The 27,189-nt window shown below is 35.0% G+C and overlaps 1 protein-coding gene across 1 annotated transcript; it reads right to left on the bottom strand.

The window, feature by feature from the left end:
- Positions 1-1,073: 1,073 nt before the first annotated feature.
- On the bottom strand, positions 1,074-26,938 carry LOC111555775 (arylacetamide deacetylase-like 2). The gene is made up of 5 exons (XM_023232112.2): positions 26,744-26,938; positions 16,188-16,410; positions 14,227-14,296; positions 9,714-9,885; positions 1,074-1,676 (listed from the first exon to the last, which is right to left on the bottom strand). Exons 1-5 carry the CDS (start codon positions 26,936-26,938, stop codon positions 1,074-1,076), a joined length of 1,263 nt encoding a protein of 420 aa, XP_023087880.2.
- Between the last annotated feature and the right edge of the window lie 251 nt (positions 26,939-27,189).

Here is a 27,189-nt window from a genome sequence, read left to right as displayed (position 1 = left end):
TTTGGTATTTGATTATCAATCAAATCAACAGGAACACATACATTTACACAATACCATATTCAGTCAGCATTAATAAAAGACCCAGTACACAGAAAACAGTATCAGGCAAACAGCAGCATCACAATGACCTCAAAAATTAGACATTACTTCGAATGCCTCGTAATGGGAATGCATTTTAATTGTGAGGTTGGTATAGGCTGACATGAGCATTGGACCCATCATCACAAGGAAGTCAAGAGCTTCAGAGATTATCAGCTTAAGTATCTTGCTACTTACATATCCTATATGAGGATATATGATTTAATCTGGGAATTCAAAATAACAGAATAAATAATTTTGGCTGACACGTATAGTTGGTTAGGAAGTTCCTTGGATTAAGAATCAGCATATAGTCATCAATGTAGTAAAATTTGCTAAAAGTTTGTAGTGATTTTGCTAAAAGTTAGAGTAAGGGTGAAAATTTCAGGCTACAGAAATAATTTAGAGTACAGAAGTTAATTTTTTTTTTCTTCTATAGGCAAAGAATCCTAGCAATACATTTGAAATCAGACTTTGTTTTTATTAAGTAAATGGAAAAAAAAACTAACAGAATTTACATTGGGCAGATATAAATAACGTATGAACCATACCTAATAAAAAAATGGCTGCAATATAATGTAGTGATAACCCCATACAAATGCCATTGCAATTTTCCTTCCTTAAATTTTCTCCTCACTCGCCATTCCCATTCTTATCACTGCCCGGAAACTGTTATGCCTACTTTGCTTATAACCATACTCACTTTTATACTTTACTGATATTAGTGAATATTTAGTGTTTATCAAGCAAAATAAATAAAATTGGAATAATACAACAATGTCTTCATTTTAGCCAGGTTTAAGAGTAGAAAAACTAAATAATTTGTTCAAAAGTGCACAATTTAAAGTTAGATTAAACGTACTCTGATTTAAACTTTGATTTATTCCAAACTCATACCATCGTTCTGCCCATTAAACTCACAAGACTTTAAAACATAATCTTTGGATTAGAATACTAACTAAATGATTATCTACTGACATGTATGATTTATAGATTTATAGATTTTCTTCTAACCAACTAATATACTTATCTTTCACTCTGATGCCTAATTGTAAATAAAATGGTGATGACATGAATGATAGAGCTCCATGAAATCCATCCTCTAAATGATCATGAACAACATTGACTCCAACATTTCGAAGTCGTGTGACATACATAAGTCCATCATCTCTTAGAATATCATATTGGCAGGTGAGGATATAAGTTAATGGACACTTTTGTAACTGGGAATCATTCACTAACAAGGGTGATAACCTACTATCCAAAAGTGCTGGATGTGATAAATTAAGTTTTCCAAGAACTGGTTCCATATAAATATAGTTCTTTTTATATTTATCAGGAAGAAAGTTACTCCAGTTGACAAACTTGAACAGATGTCTTGATTCTTGAGGCATATGTTGGTTTTTTCTCATTGCCTGAGGAAGTACTTCATCATTGGTGAAATATAAGCATATCATTTTAATTGCCATATCCCTTGTTAGCAACAGGCCATGTTCATTTTCTTGGTGAGATGGCGCTAAGGTATCAAGTACTTGTAAACCAGGGTAAATTAAAGCTTGAGCCTTAATTTTGTTTTTGAATACTGGGTCATTCTTTAGCTGAAAATATATAATAAAATGTGAATTGGTCAAAGATTTTTAAACTATAGAAGTTTAAGTCTTCACTTCAATAACATGAGTTATTATAAGATAAACTTACAAAACCAACAGTACTCAGTGACTATTTTCAAAATATTTATACTACATCTCAGGAACATTAAACTGTTTTATTCAAGGAGGCCAAGTAAGATGGCCAAATAGAAGACTCCACCAATCATCCTCTCCATAGGAACATCAAATTGAACAACTATCCATGCAAAAAAGCACCTACCTAAGAATAAAAAATCAGGTGAACAATCACAGTAACTGGTTTTAACTTCACTGAAAGAGGTACTGGAGATATTAGGAAGACAGCCTTAAATTGCTGACACCTCCCTGCTAGGGCAGTGCGGAAGGGAAATGTGGGATTGGAGTCCCCTCAGAGGACCTATTGGGGCACTGCTTAGTGGAGCTGTGAGAACAGGGCTACCATCCTCTAGACCCCAGAATGATAGATCCACTGACAACTTGCACCACGTGCCTGGAAAAGCTGCAGACACTCAACACCAGCTTAGGAAAGCAGCCAGGAGGGAGGTTGTACCCTGCAAAACCACAGGGGTGGAGCTGCCCAAGACCATGGGAACTTACCTCTTGCTTCAGTTTGACCTGTATGTGAGATCGCAGTCAAAGGAGATCATTTTGGAGCTTTAAAATTTGAATGCCCTGCTGGATTTGGGACTTGCATGGGGTCTGTAACCCCTTTGTTTTGGCCAATTTCTCCCATTTGGAACGGCTGTATTTACCCAATAGCTGTACTCCTATTGTATCTATGAAGTAACTAGTTTGCTTTTGATTTTACAGGCTCATAGGCAGAAGGGGCTTATCTTGTCTCAGATATGACTTTGGACTGTGGATTTTCGGGTTAATGCAGACATTAGTAAAGACTTTGGGGGACTGTTGTGGAGACATGATTGGTTTTGAAATGTGAGGACATGAGATTTGGAGGGGCCAGGGGAGGAATGATATGGTTTGGCTGTGTTCCCACCCAAATCTCAACTTGAATTGTATCTCCCAGAATTTCCACATATTGTGGGAGGGAACCAGTGGGAAGTAATTGAATTATGGAGGCCAGTCTTTCCCGTGCTATTCTCATGATAGTGAATAAGTCTCACAAGATCTGATGGGTTTTTCAGGGGTTTCCGCTTTTGCTTCTTCCTCATTTTTCTCTTGCTCCCGCCACATAAGAAGTTACTTGCATCTCCTGCCATGATTATGAGACCTCCCCAGCTTGTAGAACTGTAAGTCCAATTAAACCTTGTTTTCTTCCCAGTTGCGGTATGCCTTTATCAACAGCATGGAAACAGATTAATATGCCCACTGTCACTACTGCTATTCAACATAGTACTAGAAATCCTAGCTAGAGCAATCAGACAAGAGAAACATAAAAGGCATCCGAATTGGAAAAGAAGTAGTCAAATTATCCTTATTTGCTGGCAAAGTGGTCTTATATTTGGAAAAACCAAAAGACTCCAGAAGAAAACTATTAGAACTGATTTGAAAAATAAGTAAAGTTGCAGGATACAAAGTCTACATATAAAAATCAGTTATATATATCAAAATATTTTGCATACCCTTAGATATATATACCTACTATGTACCCACAAAATTTAAAAAGAAAAAATATTAAAAATTTAAATTAAAAATCTTTTAAAGTGCTCATATATATGTATATAGATATAACTGATATATATATGCCAACAGTGAAAACTGTGAAAAAGAAATTTAAAAAGTAATGCCATTTACAATAGCCACAAATGAAATTGAATACCTAGGAATTAATTTAACCAAAGAAGTGAAAGATACCTATAATGAAAGCTATAAAACACTGATGAAGAAAATTGAAGAGGACACCAACAAATGGCAAAATATTTCATGTTCCTTGATTGGAAGAATCAATATTATTAAAATGTTCATAGTACTCAAAGTAATCTACAGATTCAATGCAATCACTATCAAAATACCAATGACATTCTTCACAGAAATAGAAAGATGATCCTAAAATTTATATGGAACCACAAAAGAACCAGAATATGAAAAGCTATCATTAGCAAAAAAAGAAAAAAGAAAAAAAAAAAAACAAAAAACAGACCTGGAGAGATCACATTACTTGAGTTTACATTATACTACAGAGGTATAATAACCAAAACAACATGGTGCTGGCATAAAAACAGACACATAGATCAATGGAACAGAATAGAGAAACCAAAAGCAAATCCACACACCTACAGTGAATTCATTCTTGACAAAGGTGCTAAGAACATACACTGGGGAAAAGACATTCTCTTTAACACTTGGTGCTTGGAAAACTGGATATTCATATGCAGAAGAATAAGACTAGATCGCTATCACCATTTACAAAAGTTGAATTAAAGTAGATTAAAGACTTAAATCTAAACCTCAAACTATGAAACTGCTACAAGAAAATATTGGGAAGCCACTCCAGGACATTGGTCTGGGCTAAGATTTCTAGAGTAATATACCACAAATGCAGGCAACCAAAGAAAAAATGGACAAATGGGATCACATCAAGTTAAAAAGCTTCTTCACAGCAAGGAAACAATCAACAAAGTGAAAAGACAACCCACAGATTAGGAGAAGATATTTGCAAACTACCCATCTGACAAGGGATTAATACCCAGAATATATAAGGAGCTCAAACAACTCAACAGAAAATATCTAACAAACTGATTGAAAAAATGGGCAAAAGATTTGAATAGACATTTCTCAAAAGAAGACATATAAATGGCAAAGAGGCATATGAAAAGGTGCTCAACATCATTGATCATCAGACAAATGCAAATCAAAAGTATATGAGATACCATCTCATCCCAGTTACAATGGCTTACATACAAAGATAGGCAATAACAAATGCTGGCAGGGGTGTGGAGAAAAAGGAACCCTTGTACACTGTTGATGGGAATGTAAATTAGTACAACCACTATGGAGAACAGTTTAGAGTTTCCTCAGAAAACTAAAAATTGAACTACCATATGATCCTACATTCCCACTGCTGTACATAAACCCAAAAGAAAGAAAATCAGTATGTTGAAGAGATATCTGCACTCCTGTTTGTTGAAACACTGTTTACAATGCTGAAACATTGTAAGCTAAGATGTGAAAGCAACCAAAGTGTCCATCAATAGATGAATGGATAAAGAAAATGTGGTACATACACACAATGGAGTACTATTCAGCTGTAAAAAAGAATTATATCCAGGCCTTTGCAAAACCATGGATGGAACTGGATATTATTATGTTAAATGAAATAAGACAGACACAGAAAGACAAACATGCATGTTCGTAATAATTTGTGGCATGTAAAAATAGAAGCAATTGAATTCATGGACCTAGAGAGTAGAATGGTTACTAGAGGCTGGGAAGGGTAATGGAAGGATGGGAGAGAGGAGAGGATGGTTAATGGGCACAAAAAAAGAGAAAGCATGATGACCTACTATTTGATAGAAAACAAGGTGATTACCGTCAATAATAACTTATGTGTATATTTTAAAATAAACAGTGTAATTGGATTGTTTGTAACTCAAAGGATAAATGCTAGAGGGGATAGATATTTCATTTTCCAATATGTGTTTAATTCACATTGAATACCTGCATCAAAACATCTTGCATACCCATAGATATATATACCTGCCATGTACTCACAATAATTAAAAAGAAAAGATAAAAAAGAAAAATTTGGAGGTCAGGAACTATATCTTAAAGGGAGAGTACAGATTAGTCTGGTATCTTTAACACACCGATTGTGTGTGTGTTCATGTGTGTTTTCTTTTAAAGTGCTCATATAGGCATCTCATGTACATGTCCTCAACATGCCATTGTTATTCCTGATTATCTTGGTGTCAGTACTTTTTCTCCCATACCTTTGCAGCACCTGGTTGCCATCTTCCACTGACCTCTTTAGATTAAGTGCTTAGGTTTTTGAAGGTTTTTATTTAGCAGCTTACTCTTGGCTCTGCTTTGCCTTTGGACTTTTTTCATTGCTCCTTTAGCTCCACACCAGCAGGCTGTGGGCCCATCCTGAGGAGATATGTCAGTTGAGTACAGTTGCAAAGTGCTGAAAAGTGCTGATCTATAACTTTAATTCCTACTCAGACAGGTTTGGGATCCCTCAGTGGCTCCTACTGATTTTAGCAGATTTTTCAAAGCAGTAACTTCCATAGTCACCTGTGCCTGGTATTTATCCTGCTCCAGAAAGTCTGAAGCACTGCTGAATATGCTCTCATGTCCCACATGGCTTCAAGATCATCCACCTCGACATAGCTCTTTCCTGGGCTAGATGTCCTTTTCAAGAGTCTTATTTCATTCCCTGCACCAAGCACATCATCCCTGAGTCTTCTATATTCCATCTCTGGACCTTGTCACTGATTCATAAGTGCATCCCCCATTTATCCAGTGATTTGGGTGTGTAGTATCTGGTCTTTCAAGTCTCACCCTCCTATGTGTGGCCTCCCATAAATGACAATGGATATACACAAGATATTCATTGAGTGTTTAACCTAGTGAGAAATCTTCCTCACCTAAATTACCAATTATTTTTTTCACCTAGAACATCGAGTTTAGTTGTAATTCCCACTAATTTCCCTTTTCCCATAGGCTCCCTCATTCCCTTCCTTCATTACAGCATGAAGAAGGTCTGACAGTGCCTGGACAAACTATGGGCAACCATAAATAAATCCCAGTGAGAGAGGTTATTTTTGCTTTATCCTAGAACACATACTCAACCCATACTGGGTGCTAGGGGACTTCCACTTGGGGCTTTCTGGGTGCTCAGTATCATCAAACTTCTGCCCTTCAGACTCCATCCTCTCCACCTTGAGGATTAACCCTTCCAGTCTCTGCTCCGTACTTCTCCAAAGCAACCACACATACCACCCTGTGTCCCCCTGAAGCAATGCACTGAAACAGTCTCACATGCAAAAGCATACTCAGTGATATGATATCCAATACCCAATCTACTAGCAGAGAAGAGACTGAAAAGAAATATCACACAGAGTTTGAAAATACAGGCCTTGGAGCTCTTCATAATTAGTTTGAGTTCTGGCTTTACAACATATTCATTTTATGGCATTGTGCTGATAAACTCACCTAACTTTTCAAAGCCGCAGCTTTCTGATCTCTAAATTAATGATTTTATATGTCATTATATACTGTATATGGTTTTTGTATGGTGAAAATGAGATGAAAACTCATGAGGAAGAGTTCCAGGAATGTAGCAAGTGTTCAATAAATATTAACTATATTTAGTATTATCACTATAGGCAGTGGAAAAGAATTATCTTTCCTGAAAATGTTCATGTTCTAGCAGGTAAACGATTAGCTTGGCTCCATTTTTGTTTGAAGAGACACAGGTAAAGTCTGATGTGGTTTGACAGGTGAAAAGATACAATAAACGTTAAATTAAAATAGGAAAAATAATTGAAAACATTAGCTCCATAAGATATGAAAGCCTATCACAGTTCATAATGTTGGTAACACAGAGGCATTAGTATATTAATGATTTTAGAGATAGAACAGATTATAAGTAGACATATAGATAAGAAATATATACTTTATATGAAATATTTTTATCAAGTTTCTAAACCAGAAAGTTTTTGTAAGATTAAAGGCAATGGGAAAACTAATAAAGAAAAATAATAATAGCCATGCTTTTACAATATTTTACAAGTTTGAAGTTTTCTAAGTGTAAAAAAAAGAAAAAAATTTTAGAAGATGAACAAGCCTATATCCACATAAAAAATACAAACAGATTCACAAAAATAAATTCCAGACAAAGGTTATCTTTAGTTAACAAATAATTGTACTCTTTAAAGAAAAATATTCTATGAAACAAATTAGCAAAGACTATGAATAGAGAGCTTATTAAGGAGGAAATAAAATCATTCACATTTTTAATTTTATCAGTAAAAAGTATTCTATTTCATTGGTAGTGAAAGAAATGTACAACAAAACTATAGTGGAAATTATATCCCTTTACCACTGTAAAAAAAAAAAAAACATCATTGTAAATATGATTATGTACTGCATGTGGGATTGGAATGAATCCAACACCTATCTACATTTCTAGTGTCTAAGCAAACTGGTAAAACTCATTGAACAAACAGTATGTCTCACAAAACCTTAAACACCAAGTTTTTCTACTTCTGAAAATCTACCCTAAGGCAGTAAGACTAACTGTGGAAGAATTGACATGCCTCAAGAATTTATTTACACTGAAATTCAGAACAGATATTGGCAATAAGAAGTTTTGAGCCTATCTACAACCAGAGAGTACACATCTTTTGAGCTGCTGTCTATGCCTCTTGTTTTTCTTTCAGAAAAATCATTTCCTGCTTTGGAGGTTTGTTAATGAAAATTTTTATTTTATTATTCTCATAGCTTCTATTTGTGTGATGATGTTTCCATCATTCCACATAAACAAAGAATATTCAGATAATTTCTGAAAAGCTTTTTAGAACTTTATAAGCTTTATATGGATTGTTGTATTAATAATTTAAGGTATTAATTTAATCTGAATTTTATAATTTAATAAGGGCAGGGAAAGTTACCTTAAAAGGTGAAATGACCAGTTTAGAGATAGGTAACATATACTATTGATATTATTGGAATAGTTTTCAAAAATCTTTTTTAAAACTTCAAAATTATTACATTCAAAGCTCTGCATACAGACATGTGGTCTAGGAATAACTGCACATAAGCATTTAATCCCTTACTCCACCCTCCACACTGCTCTGCTTGTTAGAAAGCTCTCCTAGGCATTATCTGCCCTCTACCCTATGTTGAGAGTGCTGCCCTGAACTCTCTCTCTCTCTCTGCTCATCAGTTTGCCACTGCAGACAGTGAAGGTTTTAATCCATGACCACAACTCCACTTGCTTCATCTGCTTGAAGATACATGGATCCTCAAAGCTAAGGGCCCAGAGGGGCTCTGAGATCATGAAGAGAGGAACAGGATTTAAGTTCATTTCCAATTTTGTTTTGTTTTGAGACAGAATCTCACTCCGTTGTCAGGCAGGAGTGTAGTGATGCAATCTTGGCTCACTGCAACCTCTGCCTCCTGGATTCAAGCGATTCTCCTGCCTCAGCCTCCTGAGTAGCTGGGATTACAAGTGCATGCCACCATGCCTGGCTAATTCGGCTAATTTTTGTATTTTTAGTAGAGATGGAATTTCACCATATTGGTAAGGCCGGTCTCAAACTTGTGACCTCGTGATCTGCCTGCCTAGCCCTCCCAAAGTGCTGGGATTACAGGCATGCGCCACCTCACCCGGTTCATTTCCTCTTATGCTAAATGGGATATGCCGAGAAGCCACCTTCATTCATAGTGGTTTTATTTTGTTTTATTTTTACTTAAAGGCACAATAAGAACTTACAAACTAACTTTTGAGACTACATCCCTTTTATAAGCAGGGGCTGTTCTATAATTGGAAAGGATATTCCTCTGCTTATGCCAATTTTGTTCCATTAAATAGTGGGAATTATGTATTAGACTGAAATCATTTTTCAATATTTATTTGGGCAGTTATTACATATGACAAGGGTTTTAAAATCAGGTAAATTTTCTCTGTCACAGTAGTGATTCTTCTACACAAGCATGACACAGGGCCGATGTTATCTGATGATATTCTACAGGATTTAAAACATGGTTTACGCTTACAATTGACCTAAGGAGAAAAACAAGCCTCTGTCATATTAAATGGTAGCCCTGGACATTGGCATAGTTTTCTTAAAATTGATGGGACAAATAAGAGCCTTATTTAACATTATGTGCAATGTCCTCTCAACGCCTTTCAAGCCATATCTATCTAAGGTATAATTATACAAAAAGGTACAGAAAGTTGTTTGTATATTTGTTCATTTTTGCTATTTCAAAGTTGAAAATATAAGACCAATAGAAAGATTGTAACTGAAATACAATGATTCTCTTGTATTCAAATTACAGTATGTATGTGAATTGTAAACATACGTAAGACATAGAACATACCAGCTGAGTCACTGTTGCTGTCAATGAACCCCCGCTGCTATCACCTGCAATACAGATTCGCATGGGATCCACTCTATATCGTTCAATAATTTTGTCCTGTAGAAAGAACTTGACAACAGAAAGAATGTCTTCAATGGCAGCAGGGAAATAATATTGAGGAGATAGTCTATAGCTTCAGAAAGAAAAAAAAAAAAGCAACAAAGCATTTATGATTAATCTTTGGTTATATATATCCAAATATCTACCAATTTAAGCAACTGATCCATCGAACATAATTGGCCCTACTTTGAGTTTAATTTCATCAATTAAACCTGGCTTACTACTAACTTTTGTTTTAAAATAAAAAGTAGACACCGGTATAAAAGTTCTAAAATGTTGGCTCTGTAGGGAGATGAGAAAGAGAAGGATGTGTCTTCACTCTAATAAAATTTTCAACAGAAGAGCAATCAGGAGGGGCGGTACCCTGTACTATTCATCAGATTCTCAACGTAGTTGGTGGCTCAAGAAAAAACTTTTACTTTAAATTGACAATAATGATTTGTAAAGACTTTTATTTAGAAAGTATTACATAAATTTTAATTAAATTATGATTTTATAAATGTATAGGTTTCAAAGTGATGTTATGATTTATGAATATAACATAACATAATATGAAATAATTAAAATGAGCTTGCTAATATATCCATTACCTCAAATACTTAATATTTTTGTGGTAAAAACATATTTATTCTCTTTGCAATGTTGTACAACATTACTAAGTATATTCCCTGTATTGTGCAATAGAACTAAAAAAGAATTCCTCTTTTTTAACAGATTTTGTACCCTTTAACCATCATCTCCCCACTGGTCCTAACCACTGGCCTCTGTAACCACCATTCTACCCTCTGTGTCTGTGATTTCAATGATTTTAGTTTCCACATATATGTGAGAACCTGTGGTATTTGTCTTTCTGTGCCCGGCTTATCTCATTTAGGATAATGTTCTCCAGTTCCATCCATGCAGTCGCAAATTACAGAATTTCCTCTTTTTTTGAGGCTGAACAGTATTCCCTTGTGTATATGTACCACATTTTCTTTATCCATTCATCTGTTGATGGACACTTAGGTTGATTTCACATCTTGGCTATTGTGAATAGTGCTGCAATGAACATGGGAGTGAGGACATGTCTCTGACAAACCAATTTCCAATTTTTTGGGCAGATACCCAGAAGTAGATTGCTGAATTTTATAGTAATTCTAATTTTAGTTTTTTGTAGGGAAAAAATAGGTTAGCCTGTTGCTGTGTTATTATAGATAGAAGTAAGTTTAAGAGACTTCATTCGGCTCTATATTTGAGATGCTGTTAATCTGTGACTCTACCCCCAATCTTGTCCTTGCTAGAAACATTGCTGTGCTAATTAAAGTTGAAAGGATTCTGGGCTGTAAGGAATGTGCTTTGTTAGATAAATGTTCAAAGCCTGCTTGGTTTGAAGGTCAGTACCATTCCTTTAAATCTCAGTAAAAGAAAAACATCTGTCTCCTGCCCGATCCTGGGAAAATGTAACAGCTCCGTATATCTGTAAGCCTTACTGCTGATTTACTCCCTTATCTTTTTGGATCTAAAGTTCCCTGTTCTGGAAACCATGGACAAAACTGTTCTATTGTTTGAAAGAGCGTATATAGATTTTTGGTAGACACTTTAACTCCCCCTCTTTTTAAGAGAATTTTTATAAAGCTGCGATAAGAGGCATATTTACTTTTAGTTTGCCCCATTGTTTCCCTAGGTTCTTCCGAGCGCACAAGCTTACCGCAAGGCTGACTGTAGAGTACTCGGGAGTCTCTCGTCGACTTGTCCTCAATGACCACGCTCCAGTGTACCTTCACCTTAGCAAAAAGCTCCCACGTTGGACGCCAGATGAAGGGGTGGCCTGCCCCTCCACACCTGTGGGTGCTTCTCGCTAGGTGGAAATGAGAGACTTGAGAAAAGAAATAAAGACACAGAGACAAAGTATAGAGAAAGAAAAGCGGGGCCCCAGGGGGCCAGTGCTGTGCTTTCAGAGGACCCACACTGGCACCGGTCTCTGAGTTCCCTCAGTATTTATTGCCAAAAAGATAAGGGAGTAAATCAGCAGTAAGGCTTACAGATATACGGAGCTGTTACATTTTCCCAGGATCGGGCAGGAGACAGATGTTTTTCTTTTACTGAGATTTAAAGGAATGGTACTGACCTTCAAACCAAGCAGGCTTTGAACATTTATCTAACAAAGCACATTCCTTACAGCCCAGAATCCTTTCAACTTTAATTAGCACAGCAATGTTTCTAGCAAGGACAAGATTGGGGGTAGAGTCACAGATTAACAGCATCTCAAATATAGAGCCGAATGAAGTCTCTTAAACTTACTTCTATCTATAATAACACAGCAACAGGCTAACCTATTTTTTCCCTACAGTTTTTTGAAGAAACTCAGTAGACTTTTCCATAATGATTGTACTAATTTACATTCCCACCAATGCTATACAAGGGTTTCCTTTTCTCAACACCAGTGCCAACACTTGTTAACTTCCATCTTTTTTATAATAGCCATTTTGACAAGTGTGAGATGATATCTCATTGTGGTTTTAATTTGCACTTCTCTCATGATTAGCAATGTTGAATATTTTTTTCATATATCTGTTGCCCATTTGAATGTCTTCTTTTGAGAAATGTCAATCAAATTTCTCACCCATTTTTTAACTGAGCTTTTTATTTTCTTATTAAATTGTTTGAGCTCAAAATACAAATATTTTTGATATTAACCCCTAATCAGATGTATGGCTTGCAAGCATTTTCTCTCAATCTATAGGCTGTCTCTGCAGAGTGTTAACTATTTTGCTGCACAGAAGCTTTTAGTTTGGTGTAATCATATTTGATTATTTTTGTTTTTGTTGCCTATGTTTTCTGGGTCAACAATTTTCAGAGCTATTGTTGGGAAGGCACAAAATATTTTTTAAAGGGAGAAAATATGAAAGTAAATTATTTGTAGATATCTTTTATTAGCAATGTATTTAGGTCAAAATTCTATAAGATTGCTTGTCTCATTTCATATCATGAGCACTACCTGAAAACTTGATTCAAAATAAAAGCTTTGAAATGTAAATAATATTTAAGTATAGCAAAGAATCTTCCTTAATCATTGCAATTTATTTGTAAGGTAAATTGTTGCAGTATCTTTTAATGACTATATATATATGTATGTGGTTTTATATATATATATATATATATATAAAACATACCTTGCCTTCTAATATAGGAGCTATTGAACTGTCCAATTTTTAATTTCTATTGATAGTGGTAATCTTAATATCCATAATTACAGTTAGTAAATTATTCATATGGCAATACTAGGCAATAAACATTACAAAGATGGTCCTAGCAGTTTTGTCATACTATAATCTGTATCTCAAGTATCTAAAATATGGTATAATCTAAACAAAATAACATATCGAAAATGTGATTGTTACTTTAAACATGGGCAAAGAACAACAAATATCTTAAGTAATTGATAAAATTACTTATGATAAATTTGTAATTTAAGATAAAATTACTTGATAAAATTCTTGAACCAGATACTCTATATATTACCATTTTAGAAGTATATTTAAAAATGATAAAGTGGCATACTAGGTTAAACACGTTAAACCTATAGAGTAAAAGGGAGAATATCCTACTTAGTTTAAGTTAGAAATATCTCTGAAAGCATAAGGGATTCTTCTGCTTGCTCTAAAGCAGCAATAATAAACAGGACGGCATTAGTTCAACTTGTATGTTCTATTTGATCCTATTAATTTCTCACAAGAATTTACACTATTTTCTCTTTTCATAAGGATGCTGAAAGTCTCTAAGTGTATTTCTGCACTCTGAAATCGGCAGGAAAGATGGAAAAAGTTCTTCATCCTGAGGATGATGGTTTTAGAAGTACAGAGTACACCTGAATACATCAGAAAGTGTTGAACATTTTGGACAATCATCAGTCTTTCTCACATATTGTTAGAAATTTTAACAAAAAATTGTGAACTACTAAGATCTCTAATTTTGAGAATGACTTGAAATTATCATATAGTCCCAACATTTGTCACCTGACGTTCCTCCAACCCAAAGTATCTGTAAAATTCATCTTCCCATTACCAGCTGAAATAAAACCCAACATCCCAAATGTGGAATGGATAACTAGCTCCCTCTTTCTATGTTTATTATATTGGGATTAAGCTGGGTCCTTCTAGGACCTTTATGTTACCGGAGATTTTCACAGCTGTGTTGCCCAGAATGTTCACCCTTCAATGCCTCTCAGAGTTAACTACAAAGGAAGAGATGAAAGGAAAATTGGGTCCTTTTGAGTAGACACGGATATTATAACAGGAGTAAAAGATTTTAGTATAAACAAAAACTCCCTACAATTCAAGCCACTTTCGAGGCTTGGGTGACTTTCTTTGGAAATCAATAAATCAATCCTTTGTCCTGAGGGCAAGGATCACAGTATTTTTTTTTTTTATCTTACTCCACTCCCACAACAACAGCATCAAGTTTGTTTGCCGTCTCTCTGTTCAGCAAGTCATAAGCCGAATTGCCTGAAATGAAAGAAATAAACATAAAAGTATACCCTGTAAATAAAGAGCAATGGAAAACTCATGATACTCATGAAACATGACAGAAGTATAGATTGTAATTAATTGGTAGAATCTTTATAATCTTCATTTTTGTCATCATGTGAAAGGACCTCTGTCAGAGTAACAAAACCTTCCTAATCCTCCACCTACCAAATCATTCCTCGCCAAAAACAAAGACATCTGATTAGTGACAATGGGAAAAGAAACTTGGCATGCCCTGCTGACCCACTAGTTTTTCTATCAGAACTCTCCTTCCAGTTCCACTGCGTTGCATGCTTCAAAGGGGCATCATTCACCAAGGATGGGCCAGAGAGAGGATGCTCACTCCCTTCTGTGGCAGATTTCACCAGGAAGAGACTGGTGATTGTGCAGCACTGTTAAATACGATCCTGGGTATATGTGTAACTCAAGTCTGACCCATTAAGCAAGAACTAAAGATACATCCTTTAAATTCTTATTAGTAACACGCACAATATTTTGGCTGTCCTCTGCTTAAATCTTGTATTGCTCAATATTTGCAGAACTATGGAAAAGAAGAAAGAACGTGTATGTCTTCACTCTCTAAAACTGAAACACTCATTACTATGGTTTTCCATAGAACTCTAACTAGAATAAGCCAGAACTCTGAAGTTAAGCAGAACATAATATTATGATCAGCATTATAAGTTTCATATATTCAGAGATTCAACCATAGTTCTTTCTTCAAAAAGAACTACATCATTACTGTCTTTTTGAATACAAAACATTAATCTAATGCCAGATACTCTTCTCATAAGCCACACTGAACACATGGAAGGACTGCTCACCAGTGGTGTGATGGTTAAATGTGGATCTTGCTCATTTGGCTACTGGTTCTACCACTTACTAACAGTAGGACTTTGAGAAAATTACTTAACCTCTCTGTGTCTGTTAGTGCACCTCAAAAATTGTGACAATATCTATTCCTAGAATGTGCTTACCTAGCAAAATAAAAGTTGACCACCCCACTGCTTGCAGTAGCATTTTATGCTTTTTTTTAAAATAGCAGACCATGAAGCTACAATTCTGGATATAATGATCAGGCTGTAGGTTCTTTGAGGAAAGGAGTATTATTGTTTGCTTCTTAACATCCTCTAAATACCTAGTATGATATCCTTTGTACTCTGTGCTGTGTGGTGGTAATATTCCCTCACAGGCTAAAAGTAAAGATATGAATGTGTGTGCATGCATCTCAGCTACGTCACTGTATCTCTTGTGGTTATCTCCAAACATTAGATGGGAACATAGACTTCCAGGGAGGAGCTGTTTTATCAGTTCTATTTTTATTCACTCAGTTCTATGCTATATTTTCTAACATTCTATCTAATGTTATATTTTCATTTTAAGATCAAAGTTATGCGTTAGATTCTAAGTCTCAACATCATTGCTCCACCACAGTCTATAGCTTGGACATGTGCTTCCTACTCAGTAGCTACAAATTGTATTATTTCTGACTCAACACTTAAAACATCTTATTCATGTCAGTTTTTCTGAAACTGAAGGCAGGTCCTTAGGTAATTTCAAACCTAAACTTCAAGTTTACTAACTTGAACTTCTCATTCTACGCTGTCAGTGTAAGTTCATTTAATTGTAAAGGTTTTAAAGCAAAAATCTCATCTAGTGTTTTTATAATGTTATTTGCCAAGTGGTGTGTGAAGAAATATGTATGAACCATGATTGATACAATCTATCATATCTTTGCTAAACTACATGTACATACCACAAAAATTAATATCATATCAGCAAATGTTCTCCCAGTTTTACATATGTACATGCAAACTATTTTAATATAAACATATATAATTTGTAACATACACATATAAAGTGTACTTACTGCAACTTCCGATGATAAAGCCACCACCATGAAGATAAATTACAGCCGGTCTCTGTCTTTCTGACTTCCTTTTTGGTAAATACAAACGTACTGGAATGCCACTAAAGGTAGTGTCAGTCACTGTAATGTTTTCATCTGAAATTGGTTTTGTAAAGTCCAGTTTAACTAACATGGACAATACTTCTTCATACTTCATAAGACCTATATTTTCAAATAAGGTAGCCTGTCAAAACAAAACAAAATGGAAAATATCAAATATTTTGCCCAAGGTCAAAATATAACTTAAGACAGTACCTGAGCAGTATCCTGGGATCTTTATAACACACTCATTGCACTTTCTCTGAGACCAGACTCTCTGTTTACTTATATAACCACAAACATTCAGGAGCTTCACTTTGTCAAGGAATCAAATTAAAATCTTCTCCCGACTTTCAAGACTCCTTTTAAACTGGTATTTTTTTACTTCCTTGTATTACACACTATTTTCTTTTTTAAAAATAAGTTTACTGGGGCTGGACGCAGTGGCTCACGCCTGTAATCCCAGCACTTTGAGAGGCCGAGGTGGGCAGATCACTTGAGGTCAGGAGTTTGAGAACAGCCTGGCCAACATGATGAAACCCTGTCTCTACTAAAAAACATACAAAAAATTAGCCAGGTATGGTGGTGCGCACCTGTAATCCCAGCTTCTCGGGAGGCTGAGGCAGAAAAATCGCTGGAACCTAAGAGGCAGAGGTTGCAGTGAACTGAAATCACACCACTACACCCCAGTCTGGGTGACAGAGTGAGATGCCATCTAAAAATAATAAAATAAAATAAAATAAAGTAAAATAAAATAAAATAAAATAAATTTACTGTGTATAATTGAGGTTTACAACATGTTATGAAATATATATAGAGAGAGAGTAAAATTGTTACTAAAATAAATTCACATTTCCATTACCTCACATGGTTTTTGTGACAAGGACAGCTAAAATCTACTTATTTTTTTAAATTACTAATACAATACGGATTTTTCACTCTAGTCTTCATGCTGCATATTAGATTTCTAGACTTGTTCATCCTACATATGATTAGTGATGCTGAGCACTTTTTTGGCCATTTTTATGTCTTTCTTGTAGAAATGTTTGTTCAGGTCTTCGTCCGTGTTTTAGTCAGGTTATTTCTTTCTGCTTTAAGTTGTAAGAGTTCTTTATAAATTTTGGATAGTAACTTTATTAGATATGTTGTTGCAATCATTTTTCTCAATCTACAGGTTGCCTGTTCATTTTGTTATTTAAAATTATTTTTAATTTTTAAATTTTTGTGCAGAAGATTTTTAGTTTGATATAGCCCTATTTATTTATTTTTGCTTTTGTAATCTGAGCTACAAAAGCTTTTGGTGTGATATCTAAAAAGTCATTGCCAAAGCCAATGGCTGGTGTCAAGGATCCTTCCCCCTATATCTTCTTCTAGAAGTTTTATGGTTTCAGTCTTCCATTTAGGTCTTTTATCCATTTTGAGTTTATTTTCATTTGAGTTATCTTTCATATAAGATGAGAGTCCACTTTCATTCTTTTGGACATGGAAATCCAGTTTTCCCCACAGCCATTGCATTCTAACAAATACCTATTGTTTATCTAGAAACATTTACTTTTTCTCTTATGAGATGCTCATTTTAACCTGTTTTCTTTTTTAAATATTCTAGTTGCTTGGATGGTTTGTTTTAGAAATAGGAAAAATTTATATTATCTTTTCGAAGTCAAAATTTTGAAGACACATCCAAACATTGGTGTCAAAATACAGAATAATTGATTTTTATTCAAGTAACATGCATAGCTGACTTCCCAATCTCTCAGCCTCTCTTCACCCAAATCTCATTTTTGAGGTCATCATAAGAGATGTAGTTCTTTGGAGGTTAGGTTTATCAAATACTTGAGAATGCAAACATCGAAGGGAAAAAGTTTAATGTTTTGCCAAAAGAGACCTCCATCAAAATGCCTGCCAATGAATATCACATATCCATTATCTAGAAAGTTTTTCAGACAGTTCTGTTGCAGATTGATGGGATATTAGTCTAGGAAAATGACAGAGGAAATGAAGACACAGTCAGAAGAGATATTTTGTAGGGAAAATTTATCTTGCAGGATACATTTGTGGAATTAGGGAGATGTGTGAGTCATTTATGTGAGTCATATGTGAGTCATTTAAGGCTATTTTTTTAGAGCAGTGGAAAGCTCATAGCAAAATAAAAGGAAGTTACAGAGTTTTCTCATATGCACCCTGCCCCAAGGCATGCTTAGCCTCTCCCCATTATTAATATTCCCCACTGGAGTGGTACATTTTACAATTTGTCAACCTACACTGACATATCAGAATTACCCAGTTCATAGCTTGAATTAGGGTTCATTCTTGATATGGACATTGTATGAGTTTGGGCAAATGTATAATGACATGTGTCCACCTTTGTATTATCATACAGAGTATGTTCACTGCTCTAAAAATTCTCACTGCTCCACTTATTCATCCCTCCTCCCTTATACCTAATCCTGGCAATCACTGATCTTTTACCATCTCCATACTATTGCCTTTTCCAGAATATCATATAGTTGAAATACTACAATATGTAGCCTTTTCATATTTACTTCTTTCACTTACTAATATAAATTTAAGGTTCTTCCGTGTCTTTTCCTGATTTGTTAGTTCATTTCATTTTAACACTGAAAAATATTCCATTGTCTGGACTACGATAGTTTATTTATTCATTCACCTACTGAAGAATATCTTGGTTGCTTCCAAGTTGGGGTAATTATGAATAAAGCTGCTGTAAACATCTCTGTATAGGCTTTTGTGTGGGCATCTTTTCAACTCCTCTAGGTTAAATACCAAGGAGCATGATTGCAGGGTTGTATAGTAAGAATGTGTTTAGATTTGTAAGAAACTGCCAAAGTAGCAGTACCATTTTAAATTCCCATCAATGAATGAGAGTGCCTGATGTTGCACAACTTCACCAGCATGTGGTGTTGCCAGTGTTCTGGATTTTTTGTGTGTAGTAATATCTCATTGTTGCTTTTGTTTACATTTCCCTGATGACAGATGAGTGGAGTATTATTGCGTGTGCTTATTTGCCAATTGTATAACTTATTTGTTAAGGTGTCTCTTAAGATCTTTAACTTACATTTTAATAAGATGGTTTGTTTTCTTTTTTTTTTTTTTCTTTTTAATTTTTATAGATACGGGGTCTTGCTGTGTTTCCCAGGCTGGTCTAGAATTCCTGGGCTCAAGTGATCCTCCCACTTTGTCCTCCCAAGGTTTTGAGATCACAGGTGTAAGCCACTGTGCCCGGCCAGATTGTTTATTTTCTATTGTTGAGTTTTAAGTGCTTTTTGTGTATTTTGCATAACAGTCTGTTATCAGATATATCTTTTGTAAATATTTTCTCAGTCTGTGGCCTGTCTTCTAATTCTCTTATCTTTCACAAAGTGGCAGTTTTTAATTTTAATGAAGTCCAACTTATCAATTATTTCTTTAGTGGATCATGCCTTGGTGTTATATGCAAAAAAAAATCCGATACCTTGTAGATTTTTCATTTGACTTTTTAAAAACCCATCTGTTGATTCTTAACCTGCTCTCAAGAGTAGTATCACACCTCCATTTTTTACTTATTTTACCTCCATTTGCATTTCCTTCAGTTATAGCTATACCTATTATCTGTTAATAGCAGGCTAAGTTAGGAGATGAAATGAGTGGTTATACTCAACATTATGGCAAGAATAAAAAGAGACATTCATTTTCTTCTTCCCTCACTTGATTTTATTTATTTACCAAAAGAGAAATAACCCTGAATGTAAATCCCATACATTGTTTTACTTTGTTTTCCCAACAACCATAAGCTCAAGTTACTAGACAATCAACTTACCAAAGATGATTTTCCAAATAATATATTCATGGAATGAAAAAATATTCAAATTTACCATAAAGCAGTTTTATGCTGCAGTCTTCTTGAATATATATATTTTTTGAGACAGAGTCTCACTCTGTTGCCCAGACTCGAGTACAGTGGCATGGTCTCGGTTCACCACAACCTCTGCTTCCCAAGCTCGAGCAATTCTCCTGCCTCAGTCACCTGGGCACCTGGGATTACAGATATGGACCACTACTGCCTGACTAATTTTTGTATTTTTAGTGGAGATGGGGTTTCACCATGTTGGCCAGGCTAGTCTTGAACTCCTGACCTCAAATGATCCACCTGCCTCAGCTTCCCAAAATGCTGGGATTACAGCTGTGAGCCACCGTGCCCAGCCTTCATGACTACCTTTAACAAAAAATATACTAATCTCATGCAAATATATTTATGGATTTCAATATTTTCTTATGAATTTATTTTTATCAGAGACTTGAAGAATATACTCATGATAGATATGTTTATTAATTATTGAGTCTTATCTGTAATGGGGTTATTACTCTTAATGGTTCTGGTGACTTTCAGTTCCAGACAAGATGCAGTAAACCTTCCAAAGACAATCTTTTAGCCAATTATAACTAAAATTTCTGCACACCATATAAAAACACTACCAGCCTACACTGAAAAATAAACAAAAGGACATGTGTTGAAGAGGGAAGTTAAAACTTGAATACAAATTCATAAGAGAGGGTGAGTTTCACAATTTTTTCTTTTGTCTTCTGGCTTTGGCCTGAGATCGGACTAAGCCCCAGAATGACAGAGAAGGAGATGAAAGCAAATATTTCAAGAGAAATCCTCCTTTTCTAGCTATAGGATTGGTTAACATGTATCCTGTGCATCAGAGTGTGTATATGGGGAGATAGGTAATTCCCATTTTCATTTTATTATTTTTTCTCTTTTTCCTCTCCCATTATGCTCCAAGGTCAGTTCCATTGGAGGAGATGTTTTTTCACTGTGATGGAGGTTCAAGCATGTAAAACCCTGAGCAAAGACTCTCTGGCCAGAGTAACTGTGAAAAGGGGCCACTCGTGTACAAAGTGTACAAAAGAACCATTGGCTATGTTTTCTTTTCTTTTCTTTAAAAACTTCACCCTGAAGGCAGACCCAGTTATATGAAACTGCATAACATCACAGATGACTAAAACCCTAAATAAAACTACTCTTAGCCAGAAAAAGAATCCTGGCCAAAAAAAGGATCTTGGGAGCCAAGAATGTGGAGGAAATCCCAGAGAAGAGATAATGGCAGAAAACTCTTCCCAGATTCTGCAAATTAAAAAAAAAAAAAAATTAGTCTGATCCCACCTGCAAACTGCAGTGTTTAGCCAAATCAAAGAAGCATGGCGGAGGCACACAAACAGCACAGGAAAAGCTTTCACAACTGAGTTGACATTGGAGTCACTTTCCTTGAAAGAAAGGCAAATCATTCAGTCTATAGCTAACTTGGTTGATTGCCTCCCCAAACAAAACAATTACAACAATAAAAGCCCAATATTCTCCAAAGAAATTTAAAAGGTGTCAGGATCTCATAACAAGAGTCAAAATGCTTAGGATACAATTTATAATTGGTTGTCATAAAAAGAACAAGACAAATGAGGCATTTCCCTAAGGGAAACATAATCAACAGATGAAAACTTGAGAGGTTACAAATGTGAAATCAAAAATCTTAAAGCAATTATTATAATCATCCTCTATAAGATAAAGATGAATTATCTGAAAATGAATGGAATAATAGCCATTCTCAAGAAATAAATAGAAAATATAAAAATAACAATAAAAATTTTAGAACTGGAAAAAATTATCTGAAATAAAATCCACTGGATGGGCTTAACAATAAAATGTGGATGGGCCGGGTGCGGTGGCTCACGCCTGAAATCCCAGCACTTTGGGAGACCAAGGCAGGTGAATCACAAGGTCAGCAGTTCAAGACCAGCCTGACCAACAAGGTGAAACCCCGTCTCTACTGAAAATACAAAAATTAGCCAGGTATGGTGGCACGTGCCTGTTATCCCAGCTACTCAGGAGGCTGAGGCAGGAGAATTGTGTGAACCTGGGAGACAGAGGTTGCAGTGAGCCACGATCGTGCCACTGCACTCCAGTCTGGGCGACAGAGCTAGACTCTGTCTCAAATAATAATAATAATAATAATAATAATAATAATAATAATAATAATAATAAATGTAGATGACCAAGTAAAGGGTCAATGACATTATATAATCTGAAAAATATAAATTTAAATAAAATGGAGCGTATCTAAGGACCCATGAGACAATATCAAACATGTAACATTTGTGTCATTGTAGCCAAAGAAAGAGAGGGAAATACTGTCATAGAGAATATATTTGATGAAATAATGACTAGAAACTCCCCAAAGTTGCTGACAGGTATGTATTTACAAATCTAAGAAGCTTGACAACACTCAAAAAGGATAAACTCAAATAAAACTACTTTCAGACAAATAATAATAAAACTGTTGAAAACCAAAGATAAAGAAGAATAGGCCAGTCGCTGTAGCTCATGCCTGTAATCCCAGAACTTTGAGAGGCTGAGATGGATGAATTGCTTAATCCCAGGAGTTCAAGATCAGCCCAGGCAACATGGCAAAACCCTCTCTCTCTCTGACACACACACACACACACACACACACACACACAAAAGACTAGATGGCCTAGAATTTTATACACAATGGAAATATACTTTAGAAATGCAAAATATACAGGAAAAATAGAGACAGTACCACATGCAAGAAGGAAAATTAGAACAATTTATCACAAGCAGATCTGTTCTAAAAAGAAATGCTGAAGGAATTTCGTCAGGCCAAAAAGATATGATACCACAGAGAAATCTGGAACTTCAGAAATCAAGGAAGATCAACTGAGTAAATACAATATATTATAATCTGCCCTAAAATTGTTAAAATAATTATAACTGTTTGAAGCAAAATGTGTTAAGATGTCTGAAAATGTTAATATATATATATATAAATACAATACACATGGCAATGATAAAGCATTAAGGGTAAAGGAATCTATGTGGTTGAAAAATATCTTATGTTCTATATAAGGGAGTTGACTATTAAGTCTATGTAAGCTGTGAAAAGTTAGAAATGCATATTGTAATCTCTAGAAAGTTCATTTTTTAAAATAAAGTAAAAAAAAAAATAGCCAAAACTGTAATGGAAAAACAAAACCGGAATACTAAAAATTATTCAGATAATCCAAAGGCAGGCAGGCAATAGAGGAATAAGAAATAAGGGCTTAAACAGAGTACAATGATGCAACTATAGAACTAATTCCAATATCAAAAATTATATCAAATATAAACACATCAGTTGAAACAGAAATATTTTCTAAAAGAAGTTTTTTGATCTACTCACATGCATGATGTATATGCTATATATAAGAAATTCATTTTGGCTGGGTGTAGTGGCTCATGCCTGTAATCCCAGCACTTTGGGAGGCTGAGGCAGGTGGATCACATCAGGTCAGGAGTTTCAGACCAGCCTGACCAACATGGTGAAACCCCATCTCTACTAAAATTACAAAAATTAGCGAGTGTGGTGGCAGACGCCTGTAATCCCAGCTACTCGGGAGGCTGAGGCAGGAGAATCACTTGGACCCAGGAGGCATAGGTTGCAGTGAGCTGAGATTGCGTTATTGCACTCTAGTCTGGGCAACAAAGCGAGACTCTGTCTCAAAAAAAAAAAAAAGAAAGAAAGAAAAGAAATTCGTCTTAAATATAATGATAGAGACTATCGAAAAGTAAAGGGATAAAACACATAACATGCAAACAATAATTAACGGAAAACTATAGTGGTTATAATAACATCACACAAAGTAGACTTCAGATCAAGAAAAATGACTAAGGATAAAGACATATATTACATAATGACAAAAATAATTTACCAAAAAGACAATAATGAAAAATGAATACCCATTAAAGGAACCTCAAAATACATGATTCAAAAACTGATGGAATTGAAAGAAGAAATAGATGATCCACAATTATTCTTGGACACCTCCACTTGGTAATTGAGTGAAATAAACAGAAAACCATCAAATGTATTTAAAAACGTAAACAACTTTATTTTGAAAGTGGAGAACACAGTTGGAGTGCTCATACAACCTGATTTCAAGACTTCCTAAAAAGATGCAGTAATTAATACAGTGCAGTATTGATCAAATCCTAGACTGATAAAGGAAGAGAAGAGAATTCAGAAATGAAACAACAGAAATATGTCCCCCTCATGTTTTACAAAGAAAATTCAATTTTAAAAAGCCTGAAAATACTGAGTACTGATATAGATGCAGAGTAACTGGAACTTTTTTATATTGGTGCTATAAATGCAAAATTATACAGACCTCTTGCAAAACTGTCAGGTCCTGGGAAATTAAATATACACTTATAATATAACCCAACAAATCTAGTTCCAAGTATTTAATGAACAGAAATAAAAACTTTTTCACACAAAAGCCTATATCAGGCCTATAATACAAATTTGTGTTGGGCCACATTCAAAGCAGTCCTGGGCTGCCATGGGCCAAAGGTTAAACAAGTTTGCTATATATGAATGTTTGAGCAGATTTATTCATATCCATCCCAAAGTGGAAACAACTCAAATAATCTTCAACTGACTATTATGAACAAACTGTGATACACTGTATAATGGAACACTATATAGCTTTAAAAATTATTTAAAGCTGGGCTCAGTGGCTCATGCCTATAATCCCAGCACTTTGGGAGGCCAAGGCAGGAGGATAGATTGAGTCAGGAGTTTGAGAACAGCTTGGGCAACATGTTGAAAACCCACCTCTATCAAAAATACAAAAACTTAGTCAGGCATGGTTATTCACGTAATCCACATGCACACCTGTGGTCCCAGCTACCTGGGAGGCTGAGGTGAGAGGATCACCTGAGCCTGGGAGGCAGAGGTTTCAGTAAGCCGGCATTGCGCCACTATGCTCCAGCCTGGGTGACAGAGACAGATACAATCTCAAAAAAAAAAAAAAAAAAAAAAAGATTTAAGTTTTCAACTCTCAACAACATGGATTACTTTCAAAAGAATATGCTAAGTGAAAGGAAGCCAGACTCAAAAGGCCATATGCAGCATGAGTCAGTTTATATGACATTATGGCAAGGGCAAACTATAAGGAAATATAAGGATCAGTGGATCCTTATATAATGATCATAAGGATCAAGGATCACAGCAGACTAAGGGTGGAGAAATGTTTGCCACAAAGGAACAGTATGGTTTTGAGGGATTATGTTTCCATATCTTGATTGTGGTGGCAGTTATATGACTCTATACCTTTGTTGAAACTCAAAGGTCTATACAACCAAAAGAGTTAATTTTACTGAAAATTTAAAATTGAATTGTAAAAGTGGAACAATGATTTAAAATTACAGAGCCTGAATCTAGACCGTCTGGGTTTGATTCCTAATTCTTCAATTTATCAACTACATGCATGACTGCATGACTGGTTTACTTACTCCCTATGCCTCATTTTCCTCATCTATAAAATAACTATAATAATAGTGACTCCTTCAAAGTGTAGTTGTAAAGGTTAAATAATACTTATAAGGACATTAAAATACAATAAGCATATCATTAAGTATTCAGTAAATTTTAGCAATATTATTAATACATATTAAAAATAATCTTGGATAGAAAATGTTGTTGAATAAAATATTCATTCCTAGTCAATAATAATTGCAATGAAAGATTCCTTCAATTTAGCAAAGGTGTCATTTTAAAATTAACTTCTATAGCTAGTTTTATTTTAATTTTATTTTATTAAATTAAATTAAGTTTAATTTTTGTTTCCTCATCTCTCACAGCTTCTCTCATGGAATAGATGCTGACTACCTGTCTATTAAATAATAATCAGCAACTATTCTACACATTATTAAATGGTATTATGGGATAGATATGCTCCTATTTTCATAGTAACACCGTAGTTTGTTGATTAGCCTTCTCATTTTGCAATTGAAAAAACTGAGCCACTGAAGAATTAGATAAACTCTCTAAGATCTTGTTGTCTTTAAAACTCATGTTTGTCTCCTACTTTATACTATATAATTTGAATGTGTAACTGCAGAGTATTTTTTTACATCATTTTTATCAAGAAACATTATATAGGTTTCCCTGACATATGTTTAAAAATTAGCATCTCTCCAAGAATCACTTGAGTTATTGTAATTTTGTAATGACAATAAAAGAACCGTTACCCCTTAAGCAAGTAGAAGTTGATCAATACTAGAATAATCATTAAAATAATTCTTTCTCAATATTTTCTTTCTAATTGTGTGAGTATATATAATACATATATATAAACAAATGCATAATGCAATTCTATTTTAAATGTACAATGTCTCAATTCTATTTTTTATTTGAGAAAGTAAAAGTAAAATTCTTACAGTTACAGAATGTGCTTACATTGAGGAAATAAGCATTAGTCACTCTAAAGTCTAAAGATATGTGTGCTATTCAGGGAAGATAACAGCAGTCACTGTAGGGCTGGCCCTTGCTCATACACCTTTTCCTCTGTTGTCCAGTGAAAAAGACAAGACACTAGCAATTAATATGAAAAAAATGGGAGGCTGAGGTCATTCAGCAAACTTTGGACTTTGAATAGAAGATGCCCCAGGTTTCTAGTCTGAGAAATCTGTCATCTCTTCTGGGTAGCACGGCAGGCAGTCTCTTCCTCATATCCCATGCATTACTCTCTTTCTTCTGATCACTTATTGTCTGTTGCTGCTTTCTCCCTAGTTTCTTGTTATCACTATTATCTATGAGGCTTCCAGATACCAGCATGTTTTGAGAGAAGGAATGTGGTATCTTCAACATGGGAGATTTGAGTTCAAATTCGGGTATGGTCATAAAAAAACTCTAAAATCTAGCAATTTAGGATTAAGGTAGGTAAGAGCAGCAGATCTCAAAGTGTGATCTTGCAATGCTTATGGGTCTCTGAGACACATTCAGGAAGTGTGCATAATATTATGCCTCTTTCTGACTTTAAAATCTATATAGTGCACCCATGAGTATATAGCTGAGTTTTCCAGAAG

This window comes from Piliocolobus tephrosceles, chromosome 2, assembly GCF_002776525.5.
Source record: "Piliocolobus tephrosceles isolate RC106 chromosome 2, ASM277652v3, whole genome shotgun sequence".
In the NCBI taxonomy this organism is placed as follows: domain Eukaryota; kingdom Metazoa; phylum Chordata; class Mammalia; order Primates; family Cercopithecidae; genus Piliocolobus; species Piliocolobus tephrosceles.
Note: the sequence above shows the minus strand (reverse complement) of the source record. Positions and strands in the feature narration are given on the sequence as shown.

Bases quoted from the DNA above. Each gene is read 5' to 3' on its own strand.
- LOC111555775 (XM_023232112.2), bottom strand. From the start codon at position 26,938: ATGCTGGTATCTGGAAGCCTCATAGATAATAGTGATAACAAGAAACTA. The intron at 16,411-26,743 runs GTTTGCTGAATG...TTGTTTTGACAG, and splicing joins TCTTCTATTCAAAGTCCAAA to GCTACCTTATTTGAAAATAT. The intron at 9,886-14,226 runs GTAAGATAAAAA...TTCTTTCTGAAG, and splicing joins GCTGTTGTTGTGGGAGTGGA to CTATAGACTATCTCCTCAAT.